Source organism: Andrographis paniculata, unplaced genomic scaffold, assembly GCF_009805555.1.
Source record: "Andrographis paniculata isolate CXL003 unplaced genomic scaffold, ASM980555v1 Contig52END, whole genome shotgun sequence".
Taxonomy (NCBI): domain Eukaryota; kingdom Viridiplantae; phylum Streptophyta; class Magnoliopsida; order Lamiales; family Acanthaceae; genus Andrographis; species Andrographis paniculata.
In genome coordinates, this window is record NW_026137587.1 from 1,025,201 (window position 1) to 1,039,437 (window position 14,237).

The following is a 14,237-nucleotide window of genomic DNA, read 5'->3' on the forward strand; positions in this document are numbered from 1 at the left end:
CGTTGATGGCACCTCCATGCGCATTATCCATACTGGTCGTATCTCGTCCCCCCACCTCGATGATGTCTATGTCATTTCCAAATTAGCCATAAACCTTGTATATGTCGGTAAGTTGGTTGAGCAGGATCTTACTGTAATTTTCTCTTCTTCTAGTGTGCACTTTCAGGACACGCAAATAGGTCAGATACTTGAGACGGGTCACAAGACAGACCGCCTATTTGAGTTTGACCACCTTTGCCCTCGCCATACACCATCTCTTTCCGCTGCAGTCTCTTGTTCCTCTTCCTATCATTGACACCTCACACTTGGTCATGCCTCCCTATCTAAACTCAAGGTTCTTGTAAATACAGGTGTTTTAGGTTTAGTTCGGTTTGAGTCTTTTGATTGTTTGCATTGTAAACTTTGAAAAAAACCAAATTTACCTTTTTTTAAGAACTTGTTTATCGCTGATAAACCTTTTTTTTAGTACATTCTGACATTTGGGGGCCCTCTCTTGTTGCTACTCTTATTGGGTTTCGTTACTTTTTATTTTTTATTGATGATTACTCTCAATTTATTTGGATTTACTTTATGCGTAACGAGTCTGAACTTGCCTCAATTTATTCTAAATTTGCTAAAATGGTGTAAACTCAGTTCTCGTGTCCAATTTAGAATCATCGCATTGACAATGCCCTTGAATACAATGATTTTGTCCTTCTTAGTTTTCTGTCGACCCAGGGTACTCTTGTCCAGCGTTCCTGTCCCTACACATCTCAGCAAAATTGTTGGGCAGAGCGCAAGCATCATCATATTTTAGGCATAGTTCGAGCCATATTGTTATTTGGCAATTGCCTAGATCGGTTTTGGGGTGAGGCTGCTCTTACTCCTATTTATAATATTAACCATTTACCCTCCTATGTCCTTTAGGATTCCACCTTTTGAGAGCCTCTTCCACCAAGTACCTGATTACTCTCATCTTCATCCTTTTGGTTGTTTTAGCTTTGTTCATTTTCCTTCTCACGAACAAAATAAATTAGAACCACCCACTCGTCTGTGTTATTTTCTGGGGTATGGGGTAGAACATAAAAGTTATCGGTGTTAGGATCCTATGTCGAATTGTCTACGTATCTTTCGAGATGTTACCTTTTAGAAATATAATTTCATTTCCTCTGGGTCTAAATTTTCTATTCCCTTTGAGTCAAAGTCCCTCTTCTTTGTTCTGGATTCCTCTAATTCTTTTTCAGGTCCCGAACCCCCGTTCGTTTCTACTTGTCTATCTAATGATGATCATTCTCCACCAGCTGACCCACCTGCGCCTCCTGAGCCTGTGTCCCATCCTCTGAAAGTTCTAGTTCCTACCGCCAATGATCGGAGATCCACCCATGTAAGTCGCCCTCCCTCTCATCTATTTGATTATCATTTTTTTTGTCATTTTATCTCACCATGAACCCAAGACCTTTCGTGAGGTGAACTGTGATCCCTTGTGGCACGAAGCTATGTCTGAGGAATTGCAGGCTCTTGAGAAGACTGAAACGTGGGATATCATTGATCTCCCTTCTGGCAAGAAACCTATTAGTTGCAAATGAGTGTACAAGATCAAAACTCACTATGATAGTTTTATTGAGCTCTACAAGGCGTTTCTCGTAGGAGTATGGTATTGATTATGATAAGACATTTGCTCAAGTTGCTTGTTTGACATCTGTCCGTTCTCTCCTTGTTGTTGTCGTTGTTCGGCGTTGGCAGTTATTACAATTGGATGTGAAGAATGCGTTCCTTCATGGAGATTTGTCTAAGGAATTTTACATGACTCCTTCACCGGGTTCCAATTTTTCAGGAAAGGTATGTCTGCTGCACCGTGACCTTTATAGACTGAAACAGACGTCCCGAGCATGGTTCACCAAGTGTAGTGTTACGCTTCTTCAGAATGTCTTTTCTGCATCTTCTTATGACTCTGCTCTCTTTATTTGTCGTTCTCCTGCAGGGATGATCATTCTCTTATTGTATATTGATGACATGGTTATTACTGGCGATGAAACCTCTGATATATCCGATCTATTGACCTACCTCCATCGACACTTCGACGTGAAGAGTCTTGGGTCAGCTCTGCTACTTTCTCGGACTTGAGATTTTTGCCGCTTCAGATGGCATATATCTATCTCAGGCGAAATATGCCTCTGATCTCATATTCGTTCATGTTTGACTGATAGCCAGATTGCATCCACCCGTCTCGAGAGGAATTACTGACTTGCTCCTTTCAATGGCACTCTCCTAGAGGATCCCTTCCGCAATCGACAGTTGGGGGATCCCTGATCTACTTGACGGTCACTCGCTCTGACATAGCTCATGCGTTCCATGTTGTTAGTCAATTCATGACTAATCCGCAGACAGTTCACTATGGTGCTGTGTTGCGAATCCTTTGTTATGTCAAGGGAACACTCCTATATGGTCTACACTTTTCTGCTGACTCTCGATTGCTTCTTGTTGGTTTCTCTCATGCTGTTTGGGCAAGTGATTCGACTGATCATAGCTCCATCGCATGTTATTACTTTTTCTTGGGGAGTTCCCTTGTTTCTTTCCGTAGCAAGAAACAAACTATCGTTTCTCGTTGTAGTGTAGAATCTGAGTATCGTGGTCTTGCGGATTCGACTTGAGCTTCTTTGACTTCGTTTCCTTCTTTCTAATCTCGGGGTTCCTAAGCCTTTTTCTAGTTCCCTTAATTGTCACGGCACAAGCACAATCCAGACCTTCCATAATGATGTCTTTCATAAGCGCACCAAGCATATTGAGATTCATTACCACTTTGTTCGTCAGCATGTTCGTGCAGGTACTGTTCATATATCTCTTGTCTCTTTTGAGGATCAGACTGTGAATATCTTCACAAAGTCCCTATTCCCAGACCGGTTCTACCACATTGTTGAGCAAACTCAAGGTTAGTTCTACTTTACCACCTTGAGTTTGAGGGGGAGGAGGTGTTAGCATATGTTTTATATTGTTTTTTGGGGCCAACATATATGCCTATATATATATGACATTTGAAATCTCATTTTTTTACTCAATAATACAATTTTTATTTTTTGGCAAATATTCAAATAACTATTCAGCTGTTACATAGATATTTATGTGTACTCCATAACTTACGGCTAAAATTTGAAAAATCTTTTGAATGGGTAAAATTGAAAAGCTATATAAATTTTAAAAAAAATACAAATTGTAGGAATAGTAGAAAATCTATCAAATATTATGTGTTTACTTTGTGTGACTCACGCATAAATTGAAATTTTCAACTACAACAAATTGTTTCGTTATAACTATTTGATGTATCAAATAAAAATATGATAGTTTACTCTCATAGTTAATCTAAAATTTCATTATGGAAGAACAATGTTTTCATGATAGAAGCAAACATAAAGATGTGAAGTTTTACTTCATACATGATGTAGCAACGAAATGTTTAGTTATACTTGAAAAAAAATATCATCTCAATTCAATCTCCTTGATATAAGAATTCTTTGTCTATCTAAATCTAAGTTGTAGTCCTGCTTGAATATGTTAAAGTTTTATTCATGTGAATAGTATTTTGTGCCCTCTCTATTTGAAAGAATGTAATGTTACTTTCACTATAAAAATTTGAAATTTAGCTACAAAATATTACGTAACAAAAGGGCAATGAATTCGTAGCAAGAAGCTTTTTGTGACGAAACACGTTACCTGTCTATACCACATTGGTAAAGGTCTTTGGCGATATATTTGACTTTCGTAACGAAAGCTAAGTTTTTTTACTATGAAAGTTAACCAAAGAGATATAACTATGAAAAATATAATTTCCTGGCTAAAACTTTTTTACTATAAAAATAAAATTAATAACAAAAGAATTTTAGCAACAAAATATGCATGATTTTTAGAAAAGGTGACTTTGTAGCCAAAAACTTTTTTATATATATAAAAATAGGATTTTCTAGCAAAAGAATTATAGCAACGAAATTAAGTTTGTATAGTACATAATTTTTTTTTAGCGACAATTAATTATTATTGTTGAATAACATATTTTTGTAGTGTTTGTATTCTATATGAGCTATTCGCAAGAACTCTATAGTAATATATGATTGTACGAATAATGACGATGATCAAATAGTTTCTCTCCTATTCAAGCCTACAATGTAATTATTATGGTCAACCATAAACAAGGTGAAGATTAATGATATGTTTATCTGGCCAAATTCGATTTTATCAAACCTGAATTAACTGATCCATTCTAAGTTTATTTTTCTAAAGTGTGATTAACCCTTTGTTATACTTCTATCTCTAATATGTTGTGATGCTTCGTTGCAATGATAGTGGTTGAAAGTTGTGAAAGGGTGTTCTGAGAAAGATTGAGGGAGAAGAAGAAATGAGTAGTTTTACCTCCTTATTTTCTTCGCCGTCTTCGTCAATTATGTTCTATCGAGCCCCTTTCTTATCAAGCATATGTAGATTTTAGAGTTTGTGTTGGTCTTTAGGTGAACCCATCAATATATAAATGTGATGGTGGCCTCATTTGGACGACTTTGAGGTTTTGGTGTAAGAATAGCTGTGACATGAGCCTATTAAATACTTTATTGTATTTTTGTTTCCTATTTGTTATTCATAATCTTGATATATTATTTTTGTCGATTTTTTTGGAGATAATTGACTGTAGGTAGGCAGAGTACAACCTAACATATTTTATTACAAAAGATTTAAGTTATTTTTTCAAGAAAGTATAACTATATTATACACAGATAGAAAAAGTATTCTTTAAATATATTAATATTGATACTTGTTGTGTTTTTATTATTCCCTTTGGATGAACATGAGCATATGACTTTTAGAGGACAGCGGCGGGCAGACAGCGGACAACAAACAACACCGATTCCTGCAGTGACTTCTTCATCTGGCAATAAATAGGAGTTCAACAACAACTTCCTCCGGCGACTCGATAGGCACGAATTTAGAGACTATTGGACGGCTCAGTCTACAACCTCTCTCTTTGGTGAATTGACTAACTTAGAGTCTAAGTCAATCGCCTCCAACAAAACCCAAAACTGACGAAGTCCTACCTATCGCAACCCTAAATCGACTAATCGACACACCAATTTTAACCCTTGAGCACTAAGAACACACAAAACAATGAACTCACCGGAAAGCCGAAAACGGGAATCGTTGGAACTCATAGAACAAAAAACCCCAGAGAGAATCCCCCAAGAGAGAACATACGCAGATCGAACTGACTCGAGAGAAGAGGAAGAATGGGGTTTTAACGTGGTGCGGGCCAAACGGGTTGGATCCGGGTTACGGGGCTTTGGGTTGTGGATCGGGTTTTGGGCCAAATTTCAACATTCTCCACCAATTTGGCCAATTCATTCACCAAGGGTTGCTCCCATAGGGATGCACCACAACCTATTGACCCTCTCGTAGTCGAGTCGCATAAGGATTGCTCGGAAGATTCACCAATACACTATGAACCTACACTCACAACAAACATTACGTAATCCTGTACTCACAAGCAAATTAGTCCTCCATAAACCAATAGATTTAAAAAAAAAATTCAGCAGCACGGGTTTTTGAAAGAGAATTCCAGGACTGGATATTCACAAAAGAGTTATTTTAAGAGAATTCCAGCAGCACTGGATATTTTTAAAAGAGAATTCCAGCAGCAGTGGTTTTTATTATTGAAAATTTTACTTTTTACATGCATAACCTCATCACTTAAGTATTGATTTATTAGCTACTAAATCTAATTCCTTATTTTTTAAGCCATTTATTACTATATCTAAAGTAATGTTATCTCTACTATTTTTAATTGCGAATTTAACATCGCTACAAGAATCGGAACTGACATTCAAAAGAAAAATTGGAAATTATTCATCAATATATTGATCTCCACTCAACTTTATATCTTGAATTAGTTTAGTAAAGACATTTATATTTTCAACCACACTCTTTTTAGTGTCTAGTTTGAATTGGAAAAACTTTCCAAGCAAGAACAACTTATTTGACAACGTTACTTCCGTGTACAAGACATCAAACCTATCCCACAATTTTTTTGCATTAGAAAACTTACCTAATTTCCTAAGCACATTGTCAGTTAAATGCAACACAATACACGTACATGCACATTTATCCATTTCGACACATTTTAAGGAGTTGTAGCATTATCGTATGTACCATCTGTTGCTCGAGAAATTTTTTGAGTAATTAAAATATTTTCATTCTTTGTTTCTAAATAGTAAAATCTACATTTCCATCAAATAACTGCATAATAAAAAAATATCCATAGGAGCAGCTTTTAAAAGAAAATATTTACCCACAAAAAAAAAAAAAAATTCACTCAAAAACACAATCTAAACAATTAACTACCAATCAAGTATAAGATTTGCACTGACAAAGAAAATCAAACAAGATTCTCAATATTAGACAATCAATCAGAAATTCACCAAATAAAAATTCTAATATGCAATCAGCAGATTCACCAAGAAATTAAAAAGAAATAGTTTAGCCTTTTACGAAAATCGATCTATTACCAAAGATCGATTTACCCGAAGATTCTCTATGAACTCGATGCTTCGACAGATTTTGGCTATGATACCACTATTGTGTTTTTATTATTGCATTTGGATGAATACGAGCAGATGACTTCCAGAGGACAGTGGCAGGCAAGCAGCGGACAACGAACAACAGCGATTCCTCAGGAGACTTCTTCCTCCGACAATGATAAGCAGTTGAACAACAACTTCCTCCGGCGACTCTTAGGCGGCTTCACAGGCACGATTTGAGAGACTATTGGACGGCTCAGTCTACAACCTCTCTAGTTGGTGAATTGACTAACTTAGGGACTAACCAAATCACCTCTAACAAAATCCAAAACCGACGAAGTCCTTATAATCGGAACCCTAAATCAACTAATTGACACACCGATTTTAACCTCTCGAGCACTAAGAACACAGAAAAGAACGATTCACCGGAAAGCAAAAAAGGGGAATGGTTCGAACTCACATAACAAAAAATCCCCAAAGAGCAGTGGCGGCTCTTAGCAGGAGCATGGTGAGCAAGTGCTCATAGCCCCTAATTAATAGAGGACCCATATTTTAAAATTTTATTATACATTATTATTATTAAATTTTAAATTTTAAAATTAAATTTTCACTTTTAAATTAAATTTTAAACTCTAATAATATGTTCTTTCCTATCTTTCTTCTTAGCTATATCTTACTCATCTTTACAAATTCAATCATTCGTCTACGCTTCTCTACCTCACACCCTGTCGTAGTACGTCCACCCACTCAGACCCAACCCGCCCCACCTTGCTTTTCGAACTTCCGAATAGTCCGCCTTTCATCTACTTTTTTCAAATCGACATTATCCAGACCGTCGCATTCAACCTCTTGTCCAATCGACGCCAATCAATGATATTATTTTGAAAATACATTTTAATCATGTGTTTATAAGGCCTATAATTAATTTTCACTTAGGACCCCAAAAAACTCCGAAACGGCTCTGCTAGAGAGAATCGCCCCAAGAAATAACACATGCAAATCAAACTTACTTGAGAGAAGACGAAGGATAGGGTTTTAACTAGGTGCGGGCCAAATGTGCGGGCCAAATGAGTCGGATCCGGGTTACAGTGCTTTGGATTGCGGATCGAATTTTGGGCCAAATTTCAAGTTTGTATTTAAAAATGTTTGAATAAAAATAATAAAATATAAGCTCTTTTATTAAGTTATTTTTATTTATTTTGAAGATAAAAGTGAGTAATTATACTACTGATTTTTTTGCCACATTGAATTTGGATAATGGGGAATTTTTTTTTTTTTTTTATAATAGTTGATGTGATATTTTATCTTTATATATATATATATTTAAAAAAATTGGAGTCTAAATAGAATAAAATGTCAAAAATTGAAAAAAAAAAACAACATCATATAGTTTTTGTTCTTAGAGGCAATAAAAAATCAGAACCTGGCCGGTTGGCTGCAGTAGCCATAATTACAGAAATATTTTTTTTTTTCTGTTATATATAAAACCATTGATGTATATTTCTAAATTACACAACAGGAGGACATGAAACAATAGCAATGGTATATTACAATTGCATGCACTTGGGTACGTAACTAGAAGAAAAATAAATAGTACAGCACACGGCACAACATGGGATGACGAGACCAATACATGAGCAGATACACACATGCATACACACACATAAATATATAAATATATATATATATAGAATGAACCCTTTCTCTTTCCTTGAAATCATCAATTGATAGTTTCCATTTCGTGGAAAATAGTGTCAGGATGAGGAGATTTAGGATCAGTACTGATTTTGACATCTTGATCCAAGTTGATTATGGCTGCTGCTGCATGCTCATCCACAATCCTCGGAATATTTGGAATGATGTCCGGACACACAACTGCAACGGCACTCAGCTTCACAACGTCGATAATTTGCTCTTTCAAGTCATCAGAGCATTTGTTGGTGTCTTCCATGTGTACTGCTGACACTATCTCATTCAGCTTCCCCTCCAGTTGGACCACTTTTTTAGCTTTCCTGTACACTAAGTACAGCACCATTTGCAGCACTCCAAATGTAAACCCTAAAACATTTGGAATCTGATGTATATGTATATAGAAAGAAAAGAAGAATTAAGAAAAAGGTATGATATGAAATTAATATAATTAGAATTGAAGTGGTAATTAGTTTGTTACATACATATAGATATATATAGACACTTACAGCGATGTTGTAGTCTTTGCGAATCAAGCCGTAGAAGAACCACATAACTGCGCTGAGAGTGAGAAATAATGATAGAAGAAATGGCATGTATTCGACACTCTTGGTTCGTATTACTTGTCTCTGATGGATGATCACAATATATAAATATTGTTAGATATAGGTATTAACTAATCAGAACAAATAGAAAAATAGTATACATATGTGCTACTCCACTCTATTATGCTTTCTTGAAAGACTATATAATATATAATCAATGCAAACATGTTTTCATACTAATTGGATCAAATGAGTCTGGTGTTGATTTAACTGAGTCGACACATTAAAGCAAAATCCAAAACACTTATTTAACAACATAGAATAATATAATATACAACATAGTATATTATTGATTTTAGTATAATAAGCATATTAATACACACAATATAATATATATAAGTATGATGTACAATATAGAAGTATGAAATTTTTAGTTAGGATGCTGATTTGATTCAATCAACACTCCAATCATAATCAATGATTCATTGTGTGTCAATTAGAACAGAAGTTTACATATGATACATTTCAGTACAGTTTAAAATTTTAGGTGAGATGATAATTTAACATATTCTACTCACCACGACGCATAGAGGAGCAATGAATACGCATATGGAGAAGACAAGACAAATCCATCCAACGACGGTGGCACGGGATGAGGATTCCACCAATAGAAGATGTGTCAACAGAACAATTAGTCCCATGCCCACCATATTTAACACAACAACATGGACCATTGTTTGCATCTGTATCGCAAATGAATCAATTCATTATTACACTATATATATATATATATATATACGCAATAAATTATCTTTTAACTTGTGTGTAAATCTTATTGTACCCGAGCACTTTTTGGTGCATAGACTAAGTATAAGGTAATGTATACTGTCTGAATAAAGCATCCAACCGAATTGATTGTAATAAGAAGCATGGTGTCGGTCTTGAGGAAGGCGTAGTATATCCACAGCATGGCGCTGAACAAACCAACTACATATGGGACTGATTGGAACCCTTCCGTCGATTTCCTCTTGTAAATTTGGTAAAATGTTGGCCTGCAACACCAGAAACATCAATACTCATGAAGAGGAGGGACGAAAATAATTAACCACGAGTAGATACAATAAATCCCCCGGCTGGAGCTGAACTTACACTGGTGCAAGAAACACCATGAAGGAGACAATGTTGCCTGCAAAGTAGAAGCAAGAATAAGAAGAATTAATTATAAAAAAATAAGATCTTAGGTTGTGTTTAGGTATGTTTTGGAGTTTTTTCGAAAACACATACATCTAAACAAAGCCCTAATCTATACATTTTTAACTGTGTATAAAAATGAGCAACTGAATAGTCCTGTCCTATGAAGTTATATAGACAGTGTTTCTTATTATTTATTACCTAGAAGGCCAAAGGAAAAATCCAAATATTGATTCATTGTGTATGTAGGAAATAAATCAGAAAGAAGACAAGTATGATGAAAGAGTGGGATGGATGATTCTTACAATCACAAGCAAGAATGGTGGCATTGTATCCATTTATATAGAGATCGAAAACTTGTGAAAGGAAAATCGTATGGTGGGTAAAGAGCATTGAGTTAAGTCTAGTCCCCATCTGAGAAGAAAATGAATTCATTATTCACAATGCAATGCCATGGATGATAGTGGTGGCTCAAATTAATTCTCTCATAGTATGTCTTTTTAATTCTTTACAGTTGTTCGATACTAAAAAAAGTGGTGTTATTATGACCTCAATCCAAAGTGCATTCCCATATCTTGCCCTCTAATGCCCCATTTAACCTGATTTGGGGGATTTTGTAACTTCCATATGCTCAGGCTTTAACTCAAATTTGGTTGAAGCCCAAAATGCAAGTGAGGCTGCTTTCTGATGTGTCACCCACCTAAGCCAATTTTATTTCTTTAAGGCTTACAACTCATGCCTCAAGTTTCAGGCATGCAGCAGTCTTGTCTTATTAAGAACATCTTTTTTCAAGAACATACCCACCATCCAATGGTATCATCCCATCTCAGCATCACACCATACATACATATGTATAGTTATTAAAGAATTATATTTATTCATTTTCTTTTTCTTTTTTTTTTTCTCATGAATGAAAATTTTGTAGTTATATGGCATTTCAACTTTTCATAATTTTCAACTTACTTTACAGGTCATCAATTCGGTGCAAGAAATTAAATACACTTAATCTACATATGTTGTTACTTATTTGGAATTTAACTTTTCTGCATAGGGTCCAAGTATTACAATGATCAGGAAACTAGGGTTGGGAAGAACTAAGGTAATTAAATATTAATTACGGAAAAGAAAGTTGAGCTGAAAATCTCTTTTGTAAAATAATTACAGCTTGATCCTGATAGTGTCTTCGTTTACTATTTAGTAATTATTATTTCCAAGGATAAAACACTCACATCTTTGACGTAAGTGACACCTCATCTTTGAAGTTTCAGAAAACAAATGAGAAAGGAATTAAGCAGTGCCAAGAAAGCATAAGACAAAAGGCTACCAGAAAATGCTCTCCAGAAAAGTGAGCAGAGGAGAGGATGTGAGGAGAAGAGTGTTGGAATTTCACTGTATTCTTTGATGATGTGTGTTTGTGTGTTTAAATATAATTTATTGTTTGATATATAGCCGGAACTAAAGTTTCCTATTGTGAATAGACATGAGTTTGACTCCTTACCCATTCCTTTTCTTTTAAATAATTTAAGATTATCATCATGACTAAATTATCAGTCGAGAAAAAAAAAATAATTTAGTCACGATCATCACTAAATTATATTTTCACTTTATTTCTTTATGTTAATCAATTTCATTGATGTTATTGTCTGAAATCTATAATCAAATTTTTGTATTATTTCAATACAAATTTTCTATAACTCGAGGCTAGCAAGGCTTGAAATATTATATTTGAAAAGTGAATTTACACGATACAAAGATTTATCCGATTATTTTCATTGAAGACTTTGTTTTTCATATCCAGTACCAACAATTAAATACAATATTTTTAAGTAGAGTGCAATGGTTTGTGACAGGATTGTTACTCGGAGTAAGATGTTGGCCAATCAAATGATGGGTCAAGGATGGAAAGGGACACCAAGGATGAGGGCAAAATTTGTCCCTGAAATCCTGACTAAAAATCATAAGAAATTAAGCCTGAATCTAGGAATGTTGGTGAAGACACCTTGAAACATCTTCTGTTGGCCGCAATGAATCCCCTATCAACGAAATGGAGAAGTTAAATCTGCTGCCATACTTTATGCAAATGTATGAACCTTATTGATGAGTTTCATAAATATACTTTTTATAAATAATTAGGAGTTTATGTCTTAATGATCGAGACATGTGATATAATCACTGATGTAATTAGAATTTAATGTCTTAAAGGGATAAGACATGGTTTTAGATAAATAATATAAGATCTGCTTCTAAATTCAATCATGTTAATGTTAACTATTTAAATTATATTATGTTTAAATGTTTGATAGATTTATGGCTGAATTTTGTGAATATGATGTTACATATCCATAAAATTAATATATTATAAAATATATTGAGATATTAGAAATATTCACAAGTTATTTTTGTATTATAATTATATATATAATTAAAAGAGAATTTACGTGGGAAATATTTGGGCCTAAAATTTCTCTAGTGGGGCCAGAAGTAAGGCAAGATTGTTGCTAGACTTTCTGTAAATATGACTGAGAGACAAATAAAAGAAAAAACTTTTAAATCAACCATGATAAAAAATTTAAAGTTGTAAGTTTCTAAAATGACAACAAGAAAGAAAATAATTTTTTGGATAATTTCAATGGAATCATATTCGGATGAATTATGTCTACTCGTTAACAAATGTGCATTTCTTGCACAGATTAATTTATTTGTAGTTGGATTAAATTTGAATAATTTCTAAAATTCTTGGAAAATTATATGAGATTGAATAATTGCACCAATTCTCTGAAAATTCACTTTCTATTGGAAAATTGCATATCTAAAATGAGATTAAGAATCTGGAAATAAATAAATAAATAAATAAAACCAAATTGAAAAACCAGGAATCTAAAATTTTATACAAATTAATTTTCAGATGAGATTATTCAAATTGTTTGTAATGAGTTTATAATCTTACGAGAGAATCTAAAATGAATGTGAGAATTCTCCATGCATTGTTGTCTGCTACTAAATTTAGTGGTGATTATCAATCTTACCTTAAATCGATAACCACATGTGCATGTTGTCTGGCAGAAACAATCTACACATTCATACTGCAATTGGAGTGGTTCCTCAAATTATGTGGAGAATGATTAATTAAAAATAAAAAATAAAATCAACTATGGTTTATCCTATTTCGTCGGAGTTGGATAAACTATGAGGAAGATCACTATTCCATGTCCAGATGGATATTCTTGTCGGGGTGGCATTTGTTGGGCTTTCAAGAAGCAAACTTGTATTACTCATTTTACAATAAAATCTGAATTCATATCTTTAGTTGCAGCTAGTAAGGAAGAAAAATGGGTTCCCAATTTAGTTATGTAATTCCATTATGAATGAAATGAGTATCACATATTCTATTAATTGTAATAATGCAGAAACTATGACTAAGACATATAGCCAATATAATGAAAATTTTAGACATTTGGATGTTTGACACAGTATGATTCATGAATTAATTACCAATGGGTGATCTCAGTGGAATTCATTCGGTCACAACACAATCTAGCTGATAATTTGGCAAAAGGGTTAGCTCAAAAGAACTTAGTACATAAGTCGTCAAGGATGTGATTAAAGTCCATCTAAATCTAATAAAGGTCGTTTGAATTGGCTTAAAAAATAAGCGAACTTTAATAAAATTGAAAGTGCTTTTATTTTTTATTTAAATTTTTTAGTTTATTTAGAATTTTATAAATTATATTTAAAAATTTTAAATTATCTAAACTAATTGGAAATATATTTATTAATTTTTATGTATTAATTATATTTTTATTCTTTTATTTTCTATAAAAATAACATTAAAAATATAATTAAGTTTAAATGTAGTAATACTATTCTACAAATTATTTTAACTTTAAAAATTATATTTAAAAATATTAAATATCTACCTTATAATTAAATTTTATATTTTTAAAATTTGATATTTTCAATTATATATTATAAATTTAATTAAAATAAAAAATATAAAAATTAATAATTAAAATACCATTATATTTAAGTTTTATATAAATCAATTATTTTTATTTTATTTTATCTTATTTATTTAATTATTATTAGGGAAAGTTGTATTAAAATCCCTGTCAGATAAACCCAATTGTAATTCAGTCTCTATTAGAAATCAAGCAGTCGCTACTTTATGAATTAGGTTTAACATAGCTCCCCAATTTGTATTTCTCTCCTAATCATCGTTGTATACGCAAAAGGTACTTGAAATAGATTGATCAATACTTCTAATGTCGTAATGTATATGTAC

General features: G+C 33.4%; 1 protein-coding gene across 1 annotated transcript; it reads right to left on the minus strand.

Moving 5' to 3' along the window:
• Nucleotides 1–8,250: 8,250 nt before the first annotated feature.
• LOC127254088 (bidirectional sugar transporter SWEET14-like) lies at nucleotides 8,251–10,193 on the minus strand. The gene is made up of 6 exons (XM_051278973.1): nucleotides 10,157–10,193; nucleotides 9,914–9,950; nucleotides 9,606–9,816; nucleotides 9,343–9,507; nucleotides 8,729–8,848; nucleotides 8,251–8,604 (listed from the first exon to the last, which is right to left on the minus strand). The coding sequence occupies exons 1-6, from the start codon at nucleotides 10,191–10,193 to the stop codon at nucleotides 8,251–8,253; spliced, it is 924 nt and encodes a 307-aa protein (XP_051134930.1).
• Between the last annotated feature and the right edge of the window lie 4,044 nt (nucleotides 10,194–14,237).